This window comes from Phocoena phocoena, chromosome 15 (assembly GCF_963924675.1).
Source record: "Phocoena phocoena chromosome 15, mPhoPho1.1, whole genome shotgun sequence".
NCBI lineage: Eukaryota > Metazoa > Chordata > Mammalia > Artiodactyla > Phocoenidae > Phocoena > Phocoena phocoena.
In genome coordinates this window covers 82,943,315-82,968,320 of record NC_089233.1, presented here as the reverse complement: position 1 = coordinate 82,968,320, position 25,006 = coordinate 82,943,315, and the positions used below count along the sequence as shown (strand labels likewise).

Genomic DNA, 25,006 nt, shown 5'->3' with positions numbered 1-25,006 from the left:
AAATCCCTGTAATTCAGATTTCTTAGTATTTCCAGTGAATTTTACACGTCTTTCTTCCCTCTGTCCCTCTTTACCTACTTAATATGAATCACCAAAATTTAATTCTACTATATTCACCGTTAGGGTGGTGGAATACTTCTGAGGAGCCCATGTGCTTTGTATCGGGTGTTGGAATGTATTCATTTTATCGTAGCAGCTATGTGGTAGTCTTGACCTGCGTCCCGCCCTGAAACTAAGACCTCTCATTTTTGCAAGCAGAGGCGAATGAGTTAATGTCTTGGTTTCTTACTAACTCGCTGTGCGCGCGGCTCCAGGTGGCTTTAGGCTAGTTGCTGCGCCTCATGTTTCTTTTGGCGGAAGCTAGATTTTCTCAGCTTCTCAGGGGCTGTTAGACTCTCATGAATTGAATCCAGGTAGTCGAAGTCTTGGGAGACTGACTTCTATAGAAACTGCTATGTATTAAGTGTGGGCTATGTACCAGGCGTTATGTGACGTGGTCCCAGGGCGTAAGGGCCCCCAAGTCTAGCCGTGGAGACAGAAGCAGTCTACTTAGAGTTACTAACGCACCACCCCACGTACGATGTTGGAAACTGACAACTGTATAGTTCCGTTTCTTACCCTCCCACTTTACGTGGCTGTTTTTATTGCATTGTACATCTACGTGTTATAAATTCTCCAATACGAAGTTGTAAGTTTTGATTCGTATTGCTTTAAACCATTGTGTGTGTTTTGAAAAATCAGGAGGAAAAATAGTTTTTAAAATATTTACCCACATATTTACTGTTTCCAATGCTTCTGATTCCTTTTGAAGGTAAAGTTCCCAAGTGGTACCACTCCTCTTCCGCCTGTAGGACTTCACTGAGCATTTCTTTCAGTCCACATTTGCTGGCAATATTTAAAAGAGTGTGTTAAAAAATAAATTCTTAGTGTGTGTGCTTTTTTGGTTCCTTTTTAGTCTGACAGTGTCTTTCATTCATCTTTCTCCCTGAAAGATATTTCACTGGATGTCAAGTTCTAGATTGATGGTTTTTCTTTCAGTCCTTTAAAGGTGTGCTTCCACGGTCTTCTGCTTCCACTATTTCTGGTGAGGAGTCAGGGGACATTCAAATCATTACTCCTTGTACGTAATTTTTGTTTTTCTTTGCTGCTTTCAAGATTCTCTTTGGTTATTAGCGGTTTGACTGTGATGTGTCTAAGTGTGGTTTTCTGTGTACCGTGGACTCTTGAAGAACTTGGACTTGAACTGTGCAGGCCCACTTATATACAGGTCTTTTCTCAGTAAGAAATACTTCAGTGCCACATGGTCTGTGGTTGGTTGAATCTGTGGATGCAAAGGAACCACGCATTTGGAGGACAGACTATAAGTTAGACTTGGATTAACCCCGGTGTGGTTCAAGGGCCAACTGTGTTTATCTTCTTGAGGTTTGCTGAGACCCTTGATTTTATGTATTTGTTCCTTTCACCGAGTTTGGAGAATTTTTGGCCATTGTTTTGTCATCTCCATTCTGTTAAGTCCGCTCAGTGAATTTTTAAATTTCAGATATTGTTTCAATTTTAGAATTTTTATTTCGTGTCTTTTTATAGTTAACATTTCTTTGCTGAGCTTTCTTATCTTTTCACTCATTATAGGCATATTTTCTTTTATATCCATAGGCATTTTATAATAGTTGTTTTAAAATCCTTGTCTGTAATTCTAAAATTTTGATCCTTTCAATATGCTTTGATGTTTTTTAGCTAGTTCAAGTTTTCTGTTTCTGTGTTTACTGAGTAATTTTGGAGTATAACCTGGATATAGTGAATATTATGTGCTGTAAAAATCTCTGAATTCTGCTATATGCCTCCAAAGAGTGTTGATTTCTTTGTTTTGTTTTGTTTTATTTCAGTAGGCATTTAAATTGAAATCCAACTCTTCCCACTGTCTCTCCTGTAGTGGATAGCACCCCAAATCTCATTTCAGTTCTCCTAGCCTCAGCTATGCTGGAGTTTACCACACAGGGGCATGGTTTAGGGGTCAAGCCAGAGTTTGGGCTGAGTTTAATACGAGGGCTTCCCCTCATATTCCCCCCCACCCCCACCCAGCAACACACTTTCTAGTTGCTGTGGTTACCCTGAACCCTGGGGGGGTAGAAGCCTAAAAAATACGAGTGACATAATGCGCTCAGTGGCTCAGCCATAAGAACAGCAGCAGCTGACATTTCTAAAGCGCTTATGTGTGTCGCGTGCTACATAACTATATCTGTGTGTCCATCTGCTGTCATTTAACCCACCCTGCAGCAGTCACCTGACGTAGGCATCCAGTTTACTAGAGTGGGAAACTGAGAATCAGAGAGGTGAGATATTCACCTGGAGTGCACCTTCTAAGAGGCAGAGCTGGATTTCAGAACCAGCTATTTCAACTCATACATTATGCCTCTGACGTCTTTTAAGTGCGAGGTCTGGGATTTAATCTTCAAGTTTTCTTCATGTTCTTTAGATGCTTTTCTTTGCCGTTGGTGTTCTACGGTGCTTCTAAGTATGGATTTGTTGTTAATCATACAGTTCAGGATTTGTACTTCTTCAAATTGAATATTCATCTCTTATATTCTGGAAAATCGTTAGCCATTATCTCTGAATATTGCCTCTTCCTATTTCACTAATCCGTCCTGGAATTCCTACTGGACTTGTCTTAGACCTTAGCATTCCATTCTTCATGTGCCTCAATTGCTGTCCCGTATTTTCCATCTCTTTAGTTCTCTGTGCAGTGTTCTGGGTGAGTTGTCAGATCAATCTTCCAGCTCACTAACTCTCTCTTGAGCTGTGTCGAAACTACTATTTGAGCCAGCTACTGAATTTTTAAATAAATTGCCTCTATCTTTCATTTCTACTTGGTTCTTTTTCAAATGTGCCTGTTCCTCCCACCCCACACTCTCCTCTCTTTTCATTACGGTGTCGACTTTAAAACTCCTATTCATTCTATGCATAATTCTTTGACAGCGTACTTCAGATTTTTTTCTCATATCTCTAATCTTGGGGTGCACATTCTCATTTGTTGTGTCTGTTAACCCTTCCTCTTGATGGTTTGTAACCATGTATAGTGTGAAAATTTTTATTGCCTATTTATCTTCAGCAGGGGTTGTTTTATGAAGGTGCGTGCTTATTGGATTGTAAGTCTCTTTAGAACAGCTTGTTTGCTTCAGCAGGGATGCCTGGAATTGGAATAAATCTGGACAGTGGTCCTCCCAGTTGCTCAGTATGAGGCGCCTACACTTTGCAAGTCGTGTAAATCTGGTCTCTACACCCATAGGTCATGCAAGGCTGTGGTTTTGATTTCTCAGGAGTGAGTGTCCTTTACCCTACTCCCACCTTAACTGTAGCCCCCTTTCCACAATTGTCTTATATTGGGGCTTGGTTTCAAATTCACCACCGGTATTTTTTATCCCCGTATAAGCATCAGAAGTCTAGTGCCTTAGCCCTACCTGTATGTAGGTCTTTAATGTTGACCATAGGGTGTCAACTTCTGCTAAAGCGGTTGTTTCCTAGCAACACACAAGTGGTTTATCTTCCGGGGCTGTTGTGCTGATCTCTGCGGCTCCCTCCCCTCGCCTGGCCTCCTCACGCTTCCTGCTGGGCAGCTGAGAACCGTCCAGGCGGTCAGCCGCTGCCACCTCAGGGCTCTCCTTGTTTGTGACAAGGAGAGATCTTCTCTGGGAGATCCTAGTGCTGGGCTGCTTCTTGTCCAGTGCCTGGAAACTTTTGTTTCATTGATATTTTTCCTGGTTTTTCTAGTTGTGTAAACCTTGCAGGTCTTTTACCTTCTCGGCTGGAAACGGAAGTCTCTCTCGCCTTCCTTCAGTTGCCTCGGAGGCCACAACCCTTGCCTTTGGCTTTGTTGTGCTTTCAGCCTTCATCTCAGTAGGTCTTTCTGCACATCTCTTGAAAGAGCGCTGGGGCCAGAATGCAGAACATTTAGGTTCTAAGAATTGCAGGTTTTGCTGCTGGCTTTGGGGGCTCTGAATATAAAATGAGGGAATTTATCAAGGAATGTGCTAAGGTTCCTTCTTGCTTCTTTATGATTTTATATTATAACATTCTTTTTTTAAAAAAAATTCAGTATTTTCATTCATTTAGGTTTCTTTTGGTGTTCCTTCACGGCACTACTTTTTATTGAGCAACTGTTACTTGTCAGGTATTATACTGGGCGCTGGGGTTACAGCCCCTCCGTGGAGCGGGCAGAGCTGCTGGGAGACAGACACGAGCAGCCACAAAAGCTGGTGCCAGCACCTCTGTGGCGGCGTCAGGACGGGAGAGCCACAGCTCCAGGAGAGGCTGTAGCCAGGGACTGGCCTTCCCCCAAAGGTCAGGGAAAGGCTCTTTTGGACAGTGACACCCAGGCTGGGGTAGGGCGTAGCAATTAAGGAGTGATAGTGTCCCAGGCAGTGGGAACAGCACGTACAAAATCAACGAGATGAAGGCTTTTGGTGTGTTTGAAGAACTCAGGGAATGCCACTGTGGCTGAATCCCGGGCAGGGAGGAGGGAGGGATTTCTTTGAAAATTAAGATTAAAATTTCGGTTTCCTTTCTGGCAGGACAGCATAGTGCAACATCTAGAGTCCGACTGTTTGTGTTCAGATTCTGACTCTGCCACTCTGTAGCTGCGTGACCTTCGGCAACCTTCTTAACCTCTTCCCCTCTAGGTGGATTGGAGGACTACGGTCCCTCGTGCAACGGCATGAGGGTGACAGCCTTCTTGGACGTTCTGGGCCAGGACAACCTGTCTGCACTTGCTCGCCTGGAAAAGTACACTTTCAGCGGCAACATCTTCAACTGGTAAGCTGTGCCTGGCCTGCGTACGGTTAAGGGGCCACTGGCGGCCACCTGTCTGTGACAGCCTTGCAGGATGCGTGGTGGAGGTGGAATACGGACTGTTCCCTGGATGCTGGGAGTCTGCCTGAACAGCACTGCGCTATTAAGGTTTCCCATTATTCTTGTTGCTGTTTTACTGACCACCAGGTAAGCCAGGAAGGAGACGGTGGTGAAATTTAATGGGATTTAAATAATTAGGATTGCTAACTGGCTTTCCTTCACATGTATGGTGCTCAGAAAAGGAAAACGTGTCCCACAATTGAGAAGCATCGCTCGGTGCGTTGCTCGCCTGTCTTGTGTCTTGACGGCACTGGGCTTCAGGGGCCTTTGTGCCACTTGTCCTGCACATTCTGCTATCACTCCTCGTGGTGCTGGCAGGACCCCCCTCTGGGCTCAGCCCACGTCTCTTCCCTTCAGCAGATGACCTTGACTCTTCCTTCAGGAGGAAAGCAGGGACTAAGGCATCCCTTTCAGTTCCCAATCCGCCCAAACCTGCATCTGCCGGCACTTCCCTCCTCCCTCAGAGAAGGCGCTCTCTCGTCTCCCGTCTCCCTCCGTCTTCTGTCTCTTCCTTGTCACCCCTTCTACGGGCCCTTTCCTTCCACTTCAAAACCCTCTCTCTCTCTGACAGTTCTGTGGACTCTCCCCGGCCCTCCCTGCATCCCTTCCCTGAAGGACAGGTTCCGTTAAGACTGGTTCCTACTCGCTGTCTATTCTTACTACTCCTTTAAAAAATTATAGTCTCTGCTTTTACATCTGTTAAATCATAGAAGGTGAGCTCACAGCAAGTGCTACTGAGCGAGCCCAGTTATCATCCCAGATCTACAGCTGGGGAAGTGAGGGTGCTGCGAGCGGCGTCTTTTGATGAGCCGCTCTTCATTGAGCCATGGAGTCCACGGTTTAGCAACTTTCTCTTTTAGGGTCTGTGCTTTTCATGTCCTGTGTAAGAGATGTCTGCGTCCCCGCAGGCCACTAGCATATTTTCTTACACTGTCTTCCTGAAGTTTTGTTGTTTGCCGTTCACACTGGGAGCCACAGTCCACCTGGCATTGCTTTTCTTGTTTGGTATGATGTGAGGGAGAAGTCAGGTTTCATTTCCCTCCTGTGGTCTCCAGTTAACCCAGGGCCATTCATTGAGAGCGCTTTGATCTCTGCTCTGCATTGCCACCTTTGTCTTCAGTCAGGTGTCCGTTTCTGGACTCTCTAGTCTGCTGCATTGGCTGTGTATCTGTCGTAGCACCAGGACCCCACCATCCTCATTACTGCAACGTTGTCATCCAATTCTTGGTATCAGAGAGGTTACCTGATACCTTGCTATTCCGCTTTGTTCTCCAAGATGGTCCTGGCTGCCGTTGGCCCTTTGCATTTCCAAGTGTATGTTAATACCAGTTTATTGGTTTCTAGAAAAGAAAACCTACTGGGATTTTCACTGCAATTGCATTGCATCTATAAATCAATATGTAAAGAATTGATATCCTTACAATATCTAGTTTTCTACTCCTTCCATTTTTTAAGGTTTTCTTCACTTTCCCTGTGTGTGTGTGTGTGTGTGTGTGTGTGTGTGTGTGTATACACATATATACATATACATGTATAAACATACACATAAATAACTATAAAAGTATAATACATGATTTTCTGTTGTAGAGATCTTTTGTATCTTGTTAGATTTAGTTCTAAGTATTTGATCTTTTAGGCTAATGTAAATTGTATCATTTCTTTCTTTTTTTGTGTGTGTGTGGTACGCGGGCCTCTCACTGTTGCGGCCTCTCCCGTTGCGGAGCACAGGCTCCGGACGCGCAGGCTCAGCGGCCATGGCTCACGGACCCAGCCGCTCCGCGGCATGTGGGATCTTCCCGGACCGGGGCACGAACCCGTGTCCCCTGCATCGGCAGGCGGACTCTCAACCACTGCGCCACTAGGGAAGCCCTGGCAGGCAGATTCTTAACCACTGCGCCACCAGGGAAGTCCCTCTTGAAGGGGTCATTAGTCTTGTAGAATTTTCCACATTCTGGATTTGGTGGTCATTATTCTCATGGTATAATTTCATGTGTTCTTTTGTTCTCTGTATTTTCTGTAAACTGAAAATTAAACTTGGAGACTTGATTAGATTCTGCTTCAATTTTCTTTTAAACAATACTTCATATGTTGTCTTGCGTACTTTGTGTTACAAAACATCAGGAGGCAAGTTCTGGTCGAGATGTTAGTATTGAGCAGTGGGCGCAGGTGTTCGATTCTTTCACTACAAAATTCCTTACCAGCCTTTCTTCTAATGATTTTAATGGTCACAAGTAATCACCGCTTAGATCTGTTATTTCATTGTCTGTTGGCAAGTGTCTGTGGAATCTGTAGTACGGCCCCCTTTTCCATCCTGTTGTTGGCTCTGGTTGCCTTTTCTCTTTTTTTTCTCTAGATGATTCTAACCAGAGGATTATCAATTTTATTAGTTATTTTGAAGAATCAAGTTTTGTCTTTGAATTCCTCTGTTATATGTTCATTTTCTAGTTCAGTAATTTTTGCTCTAATCTGTATTATTTTCTGCCTCGGAGTTTTTTTTGGGGGGGAGAATTTAATTGCTGTTCTTTTTCTTACTTCTTGTGGGGAATGCTCAACATTTTACTTTCTTGGCCTTTCCTTTATAACATCTGCATTTTACATTTTAAGATTGCTTTTAAGTACTATATTAAGTATTATAAACACTTAAACATTATATTAGTTGCATCCTCAAGTTCTGATAGGCAATATTTTCATTACCTTTTAGTACAGAGTATTTTTAACATCCATAATGATTTCTCCTTTGACCAATGAGTTATTTAGAAGTATGTTGATTAATTTAGAAATATTTGAAGATTTTTCAGGTATCTTTCTGTTATTTGATTCTTAGTTTAAGTCTTTTGTGGTCAGAGAACATACTTTGTATTATTTCTCTTCTTTACAAGTCGCTGAGGTTTGTTTTATGGCTCAGGAATCTACTCTAACTTGTTGCATGCTTCATGTGCGCTTGAAAAGAACGTGCATCCCAACGTTTTTGGGTAGAGTATCCTGTCAATGTCAACTTGGAAAGTTGTTTGAAAACATTATTCAGGTCTTGTCTATTCCTGTTTATTTTCTATCTTCTTGTTCTGTCGATTACTGAGAGAGGAATGTTGGAATCTGTGACTATAATCATGGATTTATCTGTTTTTCTTTCAGTTCTAACAGTTTTCATTTTGTGTATTTCGAAGCTGTGTTCTTGGGTGTGGACACACTTAGTATTACCCTGTGTTCTTGAATAAATTGATCTCTTGATCAGTGTGCAATGTCCCTCTTTATCTCTAGTCATATTCCTTTTTCTGAAGCTTACTATGTTTAATATTAATATATATACTTCCGCTTTCTCTTGATTAGTGTTTGTATGGTATATTTCTGCCCATACTTTTGTTTTTAACCTTCCTATGTCTTATATTTAAAGCCTGGTTATTGTAGAAAGCATATAGTTGGGTCTTGCTTTCTTATCCAGTTTAACAATCTGCCTTTTAATTTGAATGTTTAGCTCATTTACATTTGTTACTATTGATATGGTTCAGTTTAAATCTACTGTCTTGCACTTTGTTTTCTGTTTGTCTCAATTCTTCCTGGTATTTTCCTCTTTTCCTGCCTTTTTAAGAAAAATCGAATGAGTTTTGTTTTTTTTTTTTTTGCGGTACGCAGGCCTCTCCCTGTTGTGGCCTCTCCCGTCGCGGAGCACAGGCTCCGGACGCGCAGGCTCAGCGACCATGGCTCAAGGGCCCAGCCGCTCTGCGGCATGTGGGATCTTCCCGAACCGGGGCACGAACCCATGTCCCCTGCATCGGCAGGTGGACTCTCAACCACTGCACCACCAGGGAAGCCCGTGAAAAATATTTTTTATATCATTTTTACCATTTTCGTGCTTTTTAGTTCTTTTTGTAAACTGTCCATTTCTCTCAGATATCCTTTTGCCTCAAGAACTTCCTTTAACAATTCTTGTTAGCACAAGACCACTGTCAATGAATTCTCACAGCTTTCGTTTGTTGGGAGGCTTTTATTTCACTTTAATTTTTTCTTTAATTAACAGACTTCATTTTTGTGAGCAGTTTTAGGTTTGTAGAAAAACTGAGCAGGACGCACAGAGAGTCCCCGTATTCCCTAACTGCCCCAGCATGCCCATCTCTTCCAGTGACCTGCAGCACGTGAATGAGACTTATTTTCAAGTCCTCGTCTGACTGTTCCCACGTCGGCGGCCGATAACCTCACCCCTCCACGTCTCCCTACCCGACACCCGCTCATCCGCACGCTCGTCTCCCTGCCTCGTTCCTCCACGTCCTTCTTCTCCGTCTTTAGAATCGCATCACTGTTGGTCATCATCGATTTTCCTGCCTCCTTACAGGCCTCGACTGTGAGCTCCTTCAGAGCGGGACCTGGAACTTGCTGGTCTCCGCACCCCCGGCTTCCTGCCCCTAGTCCAGAGCCAGTGGGGCTAACTCATGATCATAACTGCACGAGTGGGTGAGGGAAAGAAGGGACGAGACACCAAGCGTTCCTTCCGTGGTGACATTTCCAGGGAACATTGCCATGTGAAATCAAGCCATCCTCTTTCTTTATGTTTAAAAAAAATTCGCAGAAATAATACATGCTCTTTGAAATTTAGCAGTTTCAGGAGTCAAATAGTGAGAGTCTCCCTCCCTCCCACACTATAATCTTAGATAGTACCCATGAGCCGTTCAGTGTATATATCCTTCCACACGTTCCCTAAATGAGTGTACGTACATATGAGTGTGTTTATATGTACATGTATTGCACACCTATGCAAAAACATAATTTTGTTAAGAAATGGGTTCATACTGTACGTAAAATTCTTCCTCTTGTTTTTTCATTTCATGTATCATGGGCATCTTTCTAACTCAGTGTATTTCTCTAGGTACCTTTAAAAATGGTTGTATGGCATGCCAGTGTATAGCTACATCGTAATTTATTTTAGCTTCCCTCTTTTGATAGACATTTTGATTGCAATTCTTTGCTTCTATCGTAATACGGTCGATGGCTGATGCACTAGAGGACTCATCGTGTGCCAGGTGCCATGCTCTGAGCTTCCCGTGCACGGTCTCATGATCTCATTTAAGCTTCCTCACACTTTCCTGAGGTGCACAGTTGTCCACTGTTCTTTCATGTCATTAGCACAGCTGACAGAAGTATCGACTCTGATGCTTCTGGACTCTGCTCATCCGCTGTGACCTCGCCAGGTCATTCCGACATCAAGCAGCCAAAGTGTTGGTGCCAAAGCACCAATGTGTTTGCGTCTTTAGCTCTCTCGCGTTCTGCATTCACAGCGGTGGATGTGCCCCTGCTTCAGGGCCCTCTCTTACCCCTTTCCTTGCTTTCCTTAAGAGGGCAGGCCTCCTGTGACCACTTGAGGCTGCATGCAGTTCTGTCTATCTGTTCTATGGCCCTACAAGCAGATTGGGGATCTTAGTTGCTTGATTTCCCCCGGGAGGCTGCCATGAATGTGGTCCAGTGAAATGTAATCAGGGACTTCATAGTGTCTGTTCCGGCTTCTTCCCGGACTGGGGCGCGAACCCGCGTCCCCTGCATCAGCAGGCGGACTCTCAACCACTGTGCCACCAGGGAAGCCCACTTATATTTTTAAGTTGTACATTTCCAAGAAATTGTATATAAGCTTTGATAGCTGATTGGCTTGCTTTAGATTGTGATCATTTTAACTGAAAATAGAAAAATAAACCCTTCCATATAGCTCCCATATTAGTTTAAAATATTCATATGAGTGTGACACAACGCTTTTAAAAAGGCCCAAGTGGATGTTTTGAGTCCTTAAATGGATTCTCTTTGTAAATGAGTCACTGTTTACAGTGCTGAAGCAATTATATGTGTTAAATTTAATGTGGTATATTGGAGCTAGAGCCGCTCTTTTGTTTAATGCTTTGCCTTAGAAACAATTGGGGTGCGTGGATTGTGGGGGAGTGCATTTATGAAAGAATTATTTGTAACGTATACATTCTGGCTGGAATTTGAATAAGCACAACCCGTAGGTCTCGCATATATGCCATTAGTTGTAATCGGTTTTGGACGCTGGCCCGGCATGCAGACGTCTTGCCCCCTCCTTGATTTATATATGGCTTGTTATAATAGAGTTGTCATTCTCTCTTCTTTTTATGTTTTTGTATTGCCGTATAGCTTATCAGCTTTTTAAGCTTGTCTGTAGCATAAATACTCTAAATGGGAAATGATTTTTAACCTGCATTTGTCTAATTTCCTTGATGAAGTATTTCAGTAGGAAAAGCTAGAAACTATCAATATATACTATATAAGATGCTTGGCTTATTCTTATATAATTCTTTTGTCTCATTTTTTCATTGCTGCAGAGCCCACAGTGTGGGCTGAGCTGCTGGAACAAATTCCTCCTATTGCCATTTTTCTACAAGAAAACAGGTCTGATTTTCCAGTGGTGCTCTCTGAACATCTCATACCCATCGTGGTGCGGTGCCTCGCAGATCCAAACAACCAGGTGTGAAAAATTATAACCTTAAGGTCGTCGTAGCAAATTCTCTTTCGTCTTATTTCCGCTGATGTTCGTAATTCAGGAAACAGCTGCTTAGAGTTAAGTGACTCAGGAATGAAAGGTCCCTTTGTGCCCAGTTTCTTTAATCACATAGGAAGGTAGATGGCACGCATTCTTATTATCATATTTCTTTTTTTCCCCCACTTTTCATTATGTAAATTTTCAAACACACCTAGCCGTGGCGAGGGTATTAAAATGAATGCCCATGTACTCTCCACCCAGCTCCAACTATCATTAACACTTGGCCAGTAGTTTTTCATTTATCTTACCCAGATAAATCCAACCCAGATAAAAGCATTTCCCAGACATTTCAACTGTAAATGCTTTAGTATTGCTCCCTAAGAAATACAGACACTTAAAAAAATCCCCATAGCGACAGTACCATTATCACAAGTATAAAAACTATCAGTAGGTCCTTAATATCATCTAACATCTAGTGACTGTTCAAATTTTCCCAGTTTTGTCATAAATCTGCTTTTTGCAGATGGTCTGTTCAAATCAGAATACGCACAAGGTCTACACATTGCATTCGATTGATGTGTCTTTTAAATCCCCTTTAATTTGTAACAGTTCTTCCTCCTCTGCTATGTATTTGTTGAAACTAGGTCATTAGTCCTATAGGTTTGTCCACATTTGTGATCCGGCTGATTGCATTTCCAGTGTTGTTTGAGATGTCCCTCTTTTCCCAGCATTTCCTCCAAACTGGCGAAGTCTAGAGGCTCAGTCAGACTCAGATTTTTGTATCGTATAGTGAGAACACTCTTTAGGTGTTGCTGTGTTTTCCTGCTGCATCAAATCAGGAAGCACAAAAGCAGTGTCGTCGCCGGATTACGTTCTGTCAGCCGTATCTGTTTATGACAGAGTTCCTCATCAATCTGTGATCAGCCATTAGTTATCATCACCTAGATCTGGGATTTTGTTAGAGGTTGCAAAATTGTGATGCTCTAATTCCGTCATTCCTTCTTTTATTTTCTATTTTTTGTTGATGTATAGTTGGTTTACAATGTTGTGTTAGTTTCAGGTATACAGCAAAGTGATTCAGTTATACATACATACATACATATGTATATATATTCTTTTTTTTTTTTTTGCGGTACGCGGGCCTCTCACTGCTGTGGCCTCTCCCATTGCGGAGCACAGGCTCCGGACGCGCAGGCTCAGCGGCCATGGCTCACGGGCCCAGCCGCTCCGCGGCATGTGGGATCTTCCCGGAACCAGAGCACGAACCCGCGTCCCCTGCATCGGCAGGCGGACTCTCAACCACTGCGCCACCAGGGGAGCCCCATATGTATATATATTCTTTTTCAGATTCTCTTTTCTTATAGGTTATTACAAAATGCTGAGTGTATTTCCCTGTGCTATATAGTAGGTCCTTGTTGGTTATCTTTTTTATGTATAGTAGTGTGTATCTGTTATCAACATCATTCCTTCTTCTTTTTTTAAATAAATTTATTTATTTATTTATTTTTGGCTGCGTTGGGTCTTCGTTGCTGCCCGCAGGCTTTCCCTAGTTGCAGTGAGCTGCAGGGGGCTACTCTTTGCTGTGATGCGCGGACTTCTCATTGCGGTGGCTTCTTTTGTTACGGAGCACAGGCTCTAAGCATGTGGGCTTCGGTAGTTGTGGCACGCGGGCTTAGTAGTTGTGGCTCACGGGCTCTGAGCACAGGCTCAGTAGTTATGGGCTTAGTTGCTCCAGAGCATGTGGGATCTTCCCAGACCAGGGCTCGAACCTGCGTCCCCTGCATTGGCAGGTGGATTCTTAACCATTGTGCCACCAGGGAATCCCTCATCATTCCTTCTTAATTTAATAGCTGGAATTCTTCCATAAAGAACTTCCCCCTCAGCTATTTGGTAACTCTGAGAAACTGTCTATGGGAGACAGGTTAAATGATTTACTTTTACCCTTTATTTACCAGTTTCTAGAATAATTGGTATCCTAATAATCTACAAGGTTACCAATTAGGTTTTAAAATTTTATGTTGAGTACTATTATGAACTCCTGAATTTTAACATATTAGATATGTTTTAAGCCACTGTAGTTTTTATTCTTTTTAATAATCAAATTGTCCTAGTTTTGACCAGAGGTAACCCTTCAGGTTGGCTCCTGAATTTTCTTAATGTGATCCAGTAGACTTTGCTAGCTCACTTTACCTGGAATCAGCTATTTCTCCAAGGAGCCCTGGTTCCTTTATGAGGGAAATAATAATAAGAAACGAGAATGTGGGTACCAGAGATGCTCATTGCTACAAGAGTGGTCATGGCTTCTAGTGACAGAGCAATTTATTTTCTTAAAAAAATAAAAATTCCTCATGAGTTTAGTTGGATTGATATTTCCAACTCAAATTTAAGATTATAGGGCTTTTACTTACTTGATTTTTATATTTGTATCTTTTTATTTGTTTGTTTTTTACGCAGTATAAATCTTCCTTCTCCATGGTATTAATGTGTGTGTGTGTGATGTGTGTGTGTGTGTATCTAAAATAAAAATACCAGTAGTATTACTAACAACCTGGTAGGATGACTGAATGTAGTTTAAGATTTCTTTGCGGTTCTTTTTGCTTTTAGGCTATCTCCCAGTAGAGATGCACAGTCGTATTAATACTACTGTATCTTAAAGTCACTTGCATTAACCCTTCTTTTTGTGGTTAAGCTGCCATCCTGATACACAGTTAGGCTCATTTGTTTTCATGTATTTTTCATTTTTAAGAATTGCTTTAGCTTTTACATTTTGACCTAATTTAGACTTGTAATTATTTAAAATGTTTTTACATGATTCTAAAGTCAAAACTGTAAAAGAAAGTACATTTAGAGAAATCTGATTTCTACTCCTGTCTCCCTCCCCGTTCTCTCTCTCCCCTATGGATGTTCATTTTTATTAGCTTTTGGTTTGTTCTTGCCTTCAAAAAATACACACGCACAAATAACTCTAAGCAAATACACGTACGTCCTTGTATCCTGTACCGCCTTGTCCCGCTCTCAGGTGTGAGGTGGCATACTGTCCCTGGTGCTCTCTCCCTTGCTTTTCCCATTGTCTTGGTGTCCCGGAGATTAGCCCGTGACAGGCGAGGGAAGGCGTCCTCGTTACTTTTCCCAGCATCAGAGCACTCCACTGTACTTTATCCGTAGACCTTAGGTCATGTCTACCCTTTACCACATTAAAATTGTTGCAACAAATAACCTTGTGTCATTTCTGTTTCTGTCAGTTGATTCTGGGGATGGATTTCCACTAATTTTTTTATGATATGCCAAGTTTTTGTTATTGTCATTGCCAAGAAAGTCCACAGTTTTGACTTGTATTTTTCCTTTGATCCAAGCATTCTTAAAAGAGCAGATGCTCACTTTTGACTATCAGACAGTGTGATGGGATTAAGGATGTTTTTTTTTAAATTTTTTGTGGTACGCGGGCCTCTCACTCTTGTGGCCTCTCCCGTTGCGGAGCACAGGCTCCGGACGCGCAGGCTCAGCGGCCATGGCTCACGGGCCCAGCCGCTCTGCGGCACGTGGGATCTTCCCGGACCGGGGCACGAACCCGCGTCCCCTGCATTCGCAGGCGGACTCTCAACCACTGCGCCACCAGGGAAGCCCAAGGATGCAGGCGGACTCTCAACCACTTCTCAACCACTGCGCCACCAGGGAAGCCCAAGGATGGTTTTAAATAAGGAAAGAAGTCATCCTGCCTCCACTGTCCTGTCGTCATTATTTTGGTTATTTTCGCATTTTCTTCTCCGGGCGCTTACATGTTTTCCTACGTAGGTCTCATCATAATGCGATGCGGTTTCCCCCGTCCATGCATTTGTTCAGACGGCTTCTGAGCGCCCATCACGAGCTGAGCATGGCGCTTCTTGCTGGGGATGAAGAGATGAGTAGGACGGATTTTTCTACCCTAGGAAGCTCGTCTGCGTGTCGTAGACGTTGTACATCTTCATAGTCTTCATATTTTTAATTGTTTTGAATGCTTAGCTTCCTTTCAGCTTTCTTGTCCTGTAGACGCAGTGAGCGTCACAAAAGGTGCAATTTTATTTTTCTGTCGGCTTTTCTTTTTCCTTTGGATACATTCTTAAAAATGAAGTTGTGCCGGGTTGGCCTTTGGCCTTGGCCTCTGTCATGTATCACTGTCTTACATTCGACTCCAGAGGAGGGAGGCAGGAGCCGTGGTTTTGGTCCCAGGCTCTCGCGTGGTTCCTGACACTCAGCCTGTGTTTGCTGAGGAGTCGTGTCCATGGCGCAGAGCCGGCTCTCCCCACTGTCGGCCTGTGCTGTTCACGCACCTCCACTGCCCGCCTCCGCCCTGCTGTACCTCGGTCGCTCCTTTCCTGGGGTCTCCAGAGCTGCCTCCTCTGAAGTCCTGAAGATGTCGTCCACTCTCTCACCATTGACTTCCTACCGCCCTGAGCCCACCTGCCCTGGAGACCTCTGGCTCCCCGACCCCCTCTGTGCCCTGCTGTTACTTCCTGTTCTTCCTCAGCTGCTCCCTCTCTCATCCTGCCCTTTAGGCCGTCTCCACCATCACGCTCCAGTTCCTTCCCTTGGACCGTGCTTCCGCCCTCCCGGCCCTGCCGCCCGCAGCCCACCGGCCCCCTCCATCCTGGGTTCCCATCTTGGTAGGGGAGTCACATCGTGCACTGACTGGGGCCATTGCAAATTTATGGGTTCCGGTCGCCGCGGGACTTGCAGTGCTGCTTGGCAATCCTTTTACTTGTCCCTCGTCAGCTGCTTTTCACATTATCCTTGGCAGCTCTTTTAGACCTTTGCCACTTTCATCAAGCCTCTTCACCTCACCCTGCCTTGTGCCTAGCCAGTGGCTTTGCATTTCACTTCCCAGAGAAAACAGAGGCCTTCAGTCTTCATCCCCTCTCTCAGTGAATGGAACCGCCATCCAGTTTCTTCAGTTCCCCAGAGCCACAACCTGGGAACCACCCAGATCTTTCCTTCTCTCACCTCCTACAGCTGGTTAGACCCAAGTCTCCTTTGTTTCCGTAACAAACACATAACCTCTTGAGACACCCCCTCTGCCCTTCCTGTCGTCTTTAAACACAGGAATATGATGAAGTCGCATCTTAGTGAACAGTCTTGAGACTCTTTAGTGCCCTCAGGCACAGCCCAGCCTCCTCCATGGGCCTCCGGTCCCCATCCCGCCGTGGACACCACAGGCGTCTGCCCCGCCCCTTCCTTCCGTTCCTGCCGGTCTCCCTGCTCCTTCCCAATGCCTCTCTCCTCCCATCGGTCCCCACCTCCCTCTGACAGATGCCGACCGTGTGGGCTGCTCGCAGTGCCTGAAGGTCCCCGATGAGTTACGATTCATAATTGGGCCAAGACGAAGATTTCGCTGCTTGAGGCAGTGGGTGTGCCAGGCCCCATCCAGCACCTGCATTTCGGGACAGGCTGTCTTTCTCTGTTCATCATCAGGTACTTTTCATGACCATTGAACGTGCGGTGACTCCTGTGAGGTATAACATTCACAGAATTGGGCACGACAGCAGTGTTGTCACCATGACTGCCTCGATTGCTAACAGCTGCGATGTCTTGAGCTGTCACCGTGTGACGTACCATGCTCTCGTTTCCTCTTCCTAACCGTCTCGGGAAGGATGGGCATGCCGGTGAGCTCGTCCTTGTTTTAGAGGTGAGGAAGCCGAGGTGCAGAGAAGTGCGGCTGTGTGTGTTGGGAGCCCGGGCTCACGAGGCTCGTCTGCTGTATGTTTTGGGATTGCCCAGGTCTACTGGACATTGTAACCAATAGTTTCTCTCCCATTCTAGACTCTGAGCCCCTGACACTAGGACCTGGGTCTTCTTTCTTTATCTCTGCGACCTAGCAAAGGGTCTGGTGGCTGGTAGGTATTTGGAACTGCACTGGCTGTAAACTCTCCCTTTGGTAACGTAGCTGTCCCGGGCTCCTTGCCTTCTGTCTCAGGGGAACGGCCGTCCGACCTCCTCCTCCAGTCTGATGTCTTCCTTCCCCTCTTTGGTCCCATCTCTTGTTCATAGCTTACTTATTTTCCAGTCCCTCTCTTTTCTCTTTCAGTTATAATCATGGCTAAGTCTCCCATCTTTGTGTCCCCTGGCCTTGACCCTGAGTGCACCATCACTCCTTTTCCAAGTGTCTGCACTGTGGCCTTGACCCTCTGTGGGCTCCCGTTCAGGGGTCAGCTCGTTGTACTGCAGCTGGTGGTCCCGAAGCCAGTGAGAGGTATCTTGCCATGGACTCAACTAATCTCATTGTGAAATCTGATGTTTTGTTTTTTTTCAAAAATAGTCTTAATTTTTAAAATTTCATAGAATATTTTAATCACATGGGAGGATTATGTCATAAACACCCATATCCCTAACCGCCTATATTTGAGAAATGTTAACATTTTGCAATTTTGCTTCAAACCTTTTTATTTTTATTTATAGGTTGCAGGTACGGTGAAAACTGCACCGGGCCCCTCCTCCATCCCATTCTCCCTTCTCCCTTTTCTGTAGGAACCTGCCACCCTGGCTTGGTGTGTCCCTTCCATGCTGGGTTTTATAGTCACACCGCCTGTGTAAGTGGCCCTGAATAAGAGAGTGTCTTGTTTCGGGTGCTTTAAAACCTCACATAAACGACATCAGGCTGTATTTTCCCTTCTGCCACCTACTTTTATTCCCCCCGTTTTTAAGATCTATCCCCGATGATCCAGAGAGCTCTTGGTCACTCATTTGAACTATTTTATGGTGTTGCATTTCTATTTTTTTCACCATTTATTTGTCCAGTGACTTCCTTTTTCCTTTGTTTGATCCTTTTGCCCATTTGCCACTGTTAACTGCTTTTGCGGTTTTGAAGAAACCTTTCTTGGACGCCCACTCAGCAATTAGTGTTGCTCCATCCCGATATGCCCCGGACACTGTCCTTTATGTATATGAGGTCGTTTCGTCCCCACAGCCACCTGTGAGATAGGTGCTATCATTGCCCACTTCTACAGGTGAAGAGATTGAGGCTCAAAGAGGCTGATTCCCCTGCCCAGGAGGCGCCACTGGTCATCGTCGCACAGCGCGGGTCAGGCACGGCATTCACACCACTGCAGTGTCACCTGTTGGGCTCGGAAGCGTCCCCCCGCCTTTCCCTCCCTGCCTGTGTCTTCCCCAGTCTCCATCGCCAGCCCTGGTCCTTGCCCGCCCTTCAGGCTGTTGTCTGGTCTTTTTCTCTCATGGTGCCGGGTCTCATCTGCTCCCTGGGCCTGGGGAAGTCCCTGTGCGTGTGAACACCAGGATGCCGCGTCTCAGTCAGGCCTCCGGAGTTGGTGCGTCGCTGACCTCCTCCCCCAAAGCCCAGTGGCTGGCTCTCCCTAGAGGTCTACTGCATCAGATCCGCAGAGTTCAACTTCTCCAGCACCCAAACCTGTTCTCTCTACCTTCAGTCTTGTTTTATTTACTGGTGCCTGGAGGCAAAGATCCCGAGTCATCTTCGATTTTCTGTGACCACATGCATGCAGGGACCCCCTCTCCCCTCTGTCCCCTGCCCCCAAGCCCATGCCTGGTCACAGCCGGAAGCGTTGCTGCACAGGAGCCCCTTGCCTGCTCTCAGCATTTAGAAGCCTTCGAGGTTTCTAAGCTGTCACCCTCACTGAGGCCAAGACGATCTTGTCACTCCTCTGCTTTTCCACCCTGGGGCTCCCACGGTGCCGCAGTAGCCGCCAGAAGTCTTAGTGGGACCTGGAAGCCTTTCCCGCTCCAACCTTGCTGGCCCTTGAGGCTCGCACTCCGCCATCCACCCGCCGCCCCCATGCTGTCACCTGGGACCTCTCCCCAGAGTTCACCTCTCTGCTCATGGGCACGCTGTCCTCTCCCCTTTTCCTGCTTGCGGTGTTAGTCTCCTGGGGCTGCCAGAACAAAGTACCACAAACTGGGTGGCTTAGAACAACACCACCTCTTCAGAAACTTCTGCTGTCAGGCCTCCGGGGTTCCAGCCTCCCAAGCTCGCCTCCTTATGACCAGGTCCTGTCTTAACACCTGCGACTCTGCCTGCACGTTTCTGGGCCCCGTTTCCATTCTCCTGCCTTCCCATCACTGCGGTGAGCTGCCAGTCTCATTACTTCCTCTACAGATTGGAATTTCCTGTGCTTTCACTTCCCCAAAACGTCCTCTCTCTAGCCTCTCAGGAGCCCTGGATCTCCGGTGGTCGCTCACCGGGTGCAGACGGTGAGGGGCAGGCAGCTCCCCAGCCTTCCGTCTCTGGCCCCGGGAGCCTCTGTGCGCGTGTCCCGCTTCGCAGAGCAGGTCCTCCCCGCCAGGGCTCTACAGGGTGTCGGGAGGACAGTGCCGTGTTTTCCCACCCCCTGCCTGCATGGTACCCACTCTCCAAGTTCACTCTCTGCGGTGGGAAGACAGCAATGTGTCATCATACAGGAGAACTGCGTGTGTGTGTGTGTGTGTGTGTGTGCGTGTGTGTGTGTGTAGAAATCTGGGGTAGGCGTTGTGAAGGCAAAGTGCAAGCCTGGTTACGCTGTCAGAGTGTAGATGGGGAATCCGACCCGAGTGGGAAACGGGATGTGTGGCTTGAGTGCAGAGGAACAGTCGGTGCCGTTGGTGGCCTCATCTAAGGCCTGGGGGAGGAAGTGACCGAAGGGCCAGAAGATCCGTTTGGTGGGGCGGGCGGAGGCGGGGGAAGGAGGCAGGGGCCGGCCTGGCACTCACCGTAGGAAGTTTGGTCTTTGATCCTGAAAGCACTTTGGCTCATTCTGTGTTTCACCTTTTGCCTCTTCCAGGTTAGAAAATCAAGTCAGGAGGTGCTGTTGATTCTTCTGGAACAAGATCTAATTTTCCAGCACGATATTGAAAACAAAGTGTGTCCAATCCCGCTGGCGCTCTCTGCCCCTGACGGTGAGGATGAGTACAAAGCAGAAGCCGTGAGTGTAAGTCCCTTGGGGAGTGACAGCCCCGAGCCTCGGCGGACTGTCCCATAACTTGACGTGTGTGGGACTCGAAGCGTCACGTGTGTTCAGTGCTGATCAGCTCTGTTCCCATAAACAAGGCAGCGGGTGGTGTGGCCTCCATCAGAGAAAGTTCTGAGTTCAGATCCAAGCTTGTCGTGGAAGTGATTATCCTTATATCCAGTTGTTTCCGGAAGGCAAAGCTTGGGAAATCAGAGTGATTCGGGCAGAGGTGAGGCAGCTGGCATGGACTCCTGCTGGGCAAGATGCTGAGATTTATTAGGTAAACCTTGAGCCAGCTTGGGTCACGGACCCTGTTTCCCAAAGTAAGGAACCGAGTGCGGTATGGGAGCTGCTTTTAGGTGGTACTTGGACAATTAAAAAAAAAAAAATCGAATGGACATGTGTGTCTGTTTTATAAATTAAGATGAGACTAAGCTGGGTATGTCAGCAAATAAGAGAGAGTCTATCTGAAGAATGTGGCCATCATGTTTACAGCAGTTTGGGAGATGCTGTGTCCAAGTCTCTGTGCTCTTGTCAGTTAAAGGTATACGATGAAAGAAAGAGTGTAAGTACTGAATGTCTTCTACTTTTAGTAGTTAATTTTGTGGTATCCTTGGGTTTGTAGGATTCTGTGCCCATTATGAAGTGATTATGCAAGCCAGGACTTCCTACTTGCTTCTGGAACCCTTGTTCACAAACTAGCTATTGACGAGCCAGTGCTGGCCTTTACGTGCTGCCCTTAGACTAAGACCCAGCTTGTCCTCGGGCTTCTCCTTCGTGGGTCAGGGGAAGGTCTTCCAAGGCTACCTTGTGTTCCGTAGCTGCCGCTCCCTCCCCAGGGACCGAGGCAGGGGTTGCTGCACCGGCCGGCCCTTTGTGTTGGCATCACAGAACTAAACAGCTCCAGGAATGTTCCAGCATTTTAGGAAAATGCATAAGGATTTACAAAATCTTAAGCCTTAATTGTGAGTACAATAAGATATGGTTGTTTTCTTGGTTGAGAAAGAATGATGTTCGAAAAAGGAATTCTTTTTCAAAGTGGAAACGTACACCATGGAGCTAAAAATTTGTAATACAGCATCAGACCATTTGGCCATTATTCTTCATTTATGTAAAAGTTGTCCTCACCTATGAGTTAAAGGTCTGGCTTTTTTAACTAATTTAATTTTTTGCATATTCCATATGTTTATAAGATGAATCAGGCTGAAGAATAATTGATTATTAAAATTCAAATTCTCCAGGGTTCTTTGATAAATTTCAAGTTTCCCTGTAAGAAATTAAATTCATTTTGCAGGATGAACCTGGATAATGTCATTTAGTTGGGATGCTTGGCAGTCGAGCGGTAAACTTTGCCAACTAGATCTTCTTTTTCATTTGAAAGTTGGTTAGGCTAGTTTCCAAAGCTACAACTGACAACCAAATATCTCACTCCTAAAGACTGCCAAATACCATGACAAATAATTTTAAAGGCGTTTTTGCATGATTTTTATTTTGTTTTGTTTCCAACCACTCCATTCTTGTCAGCAATATTCTTCTTTTGGTGAAGATATTTGGAAAATATAACAAGTCTTCAAAAAGCTCTCTTCACATTTCACTTGCAGAACAAATTAGTTCACATAAACTGCACTTTTTATTCAAAGTGGGTTGCCGATTTCATTACTTGAAATGTGCAAGCTTTTAAACGTGGCTGCAAAGAACGGAAATGGTCTTGAACCCTCCTCAGGTAGAGGCACATCTGCGTTTCAGGGCACTTCTGGAAGATTGCCACTTCTCCTCCCTTAGGGCCCCAAAGGAAGCAGGATTTGGGGCTCCTTGCCTGGCCCGTGTGTGCTTGGGTCAGACCCAGAAGCTGCTCTGTCTTCCCTTATTTCCTGGAGGTCAAGGAGGCTTGGAGGGGGTCTCACTCCTTGGGCCCCCAGAGTCCTGGAGTACAGAGGGTGCTGTTCTCTTTTCAGCTAGGAAATGACAGTACAATAGGGAGTGAATTTCATTCTTCAAGGGACGGAGGCCACGTGTGGGATTGGCAGAGCTTCCCCAGGAGGATAGCGCTCTCTCATTTAGCTGGTCTGAGTGACACCCCAAACACCGTGGCTACCAACATGTATGTGTGAGGAGGTGACAGGTGAGAAAAGAAGCAAATTGCACTGCTCCGATGCCCTTGTATTTCGGGCTTTCTTTGCAGCCATATGGTGTGAATGTTGCTACGTCCATATGTCCATAGGCACACACTCTCGGAACAGTGCCGTTTTGAAGGAATTGCTTCTTGCTCCGAGGAAACGGCGTGCCTCTATAGACAAAGTGTGCATCTATTCGTTAGCCTTTGTATTCCCTTTGGAAGTTACAATCAGTCGATTCTGATGCCAGCAACCCTAGTGTATACATGATTGAGAGAATCGGAGCTAGCCAACTGGACATGGCATGGGCATTTTAAAATTGATTTGTGCAGTGCAGGTAATATGTATTATGTGTTGGTTTCTTATGTCCTGGTTTCTCAGATAAGTGTGGTTTGTTCTGTGAAGTCTGTCTAATATGCCAGGTGACATTAGCGACTCCCTCCTTCACGCATCCCGGAGGCTTGGTTCATATCTGTCTTCTGTCATTTAGCAATCGAACTGCGAACTTCATTTGTTTGTTTATTTCTCCTTCAAAATAGTGCGCTTCTTAAACAACAGGTGTCTTTCTGCCCTCGGCACCCAGCACAGTGCCAGGCCCAGAGTCAGTACTAAATAAATGTTAGTTGTTGAATGAATGAATTGGTAAAACCTGGAAGCGCCGTATCCTGTAATTATATCTAGACAGCATAAACAGGCCACCGGAGACCAATTATAATTCCTCTCGCTCTCAGGAAGGCCATTAGCATTCTGAGATTATAACTAATTGTCAGAAGCCTATTTTTCTCTCACAACACGTTTTTACATTAAGGCTTCCTTATGTTTTGTTGTCTTCCTAGTTTTGAGCTCGTTTTTATTTGTGCATTTATTTAAAAAGAATGTTGTGGTTGTGTGCCATAAAGAATAGTTGGCCCCCAGCAACCGAGTGAAGATCGTCATTGCATACAAGTGGTTCCCAGGGCCACGGGAATGTCATTTCTTGTCGCTCGGAGTGCTGACTTTTGAACGCTTCTGGATTTGTTGCACACGGGTAGTAATAAGGTCGTGTGGGCGTGGCAGATGGAGAGGGTGGATGGAGACGCTGGGCCCTCCTTAGTTGTCCGTCACCCTGGATGTGAAGCCTCGTGGCTCATTTATGTGGCTGTCACTCTATGCAGTTCTGCCGAGCATCGGGTCAGAAATACGTGTCTCCTCAATTCGGGAGACACAGCCTTTGCCTCATTTGTGTTGTGGGGACAGTTTCCTCCTCCCCCACCCCAGTTGGGTCTCTTTTCCCTCTTGTCTGCTATGTGCACGTTCCAGGTAGAATAGTGGGTGGACTGCTAACCAGGAGCCTGCTCTGCTGCTTAAAAAAAAAAAAAAAAAAGGCAGTGCTGTGCTGTGGGCAGAGCAGACATGAGGGCTGGGAAGTCCTTCCTTCTTTCCTTTTTCTTTTTTTGGAGGGGGGGTGGGAGAGTTCTTTAAACATTTTGGGGGGTCATTTTTCATTCTGTCTTAATTTCAAACTTGTGGAAAAGTTGCAGGAGTGAACTCCTGTACATACTTTATCTCACTTCTCCAGTGGTTTATACTTACGTCTGTTTGTTTAATCACATCCTCTCTCTTTACACATCTGCGTGCACACACAGATATATACATACACATATGTGTGTATATTTTTCTGAGCCATTTGAGAGTAAATTGGAGACATTGTGCCCCTTTACTCCTAAATACTTCAGTGCATATTTCCTTTTTAAAAACGAGGAAATTCTCTCCTAAACAACCATAGTACACTGATCAAAATCAGGAATTTTAACCCTGATACAATACTAATATCCCACCCATGGTTCATGTTCAAATATTGTCGTTTGTCCAGGATCACACATTGGACTGAATTGTCGCATCTCCTCTGTCTCCTTGAACCTGGGGCAGATCTTGAGTCTTTCTCTGAATTTTGTTAACATTAACATGTTGGAAGAGGACAGGCCAGTGCTTTGGTGGAACGTCTCCCAATTTAGGTTTGTCCTGTGTTTCCTCATGACTAGATTCAGGCTCTGCATTTCTGGCGGGATGCCCTGGAAGTAATGTTGTGTCCTTATGTGTCACGTTAGGAGGCCCAGGACTTCAGTTCGTCCTGAGATTGATGATGTTAACTCTGGTGACTTAGACAGAGGTGATGTCTGCCAAGTTTCTCTGCACCGCTTTTCCCCTCTGGACATAATAAGGGGAGTTACTTTGCAGCTACACAAGTTTGCTGTCCATCAAACGTTCACCCACTAGTGTTAGCATCCACTGATGATTCCAGCTGTCACTCTACTGTGAAGAGCGTTCCCTTCTCCATTATTTGCTGACATTTTGTTGAGATTTTCACATCTATGTTCAAGTGGACTATTGTAAGCAATTTTCTTTTCCTGTTATGTTTTTGTCAGCTTTTAGAATCGGGGTTATTCTGGCTTCAAAAAATGAGTTGGGAAGTATTCCCTGCTCTTCTGTTTTCTGAAAGATTTTTTTTAAGATTGGTGTTATTTTGCCCTTAAATATTTGTTAGAATTCACCAGTAAAACCTCTGGTTCTAGGGTTTTCTTTGTGAGATGGTTTTTGATAACAGATTC

At 45.3% G+C, this 25,006-nt stretch overlaps 1 protein-coding gene across 1 annotated transcript in view; it reads left to right on the top strand.

The window, feature by feature from the left end:
• LOC136135443 (serine/threonine-protein phosphatase 4 regulatory subunit 1-like) overlaps positions 1-25,006 on the top strand; it is a 62,224-nt gene that overhangs the window by 13,375 nt on the left and 23,843 nt on the right. Inside the window, 5 exon segments of the mRNA XM_065893316.1 lie at positions 4,674-4,806; positions 9,055-9,238; positions 10,083-10,113; positions 11,220-11,362; positions 20,137-20,283. Of these exon segments, the coding sequence (XP_065749388.1) occupies positions 4,674-4,806; positions 9,055-9,238; positions 10,083-10,113; positions 11,220-11,362; positions 20,137-20,283 (638 nt within the window).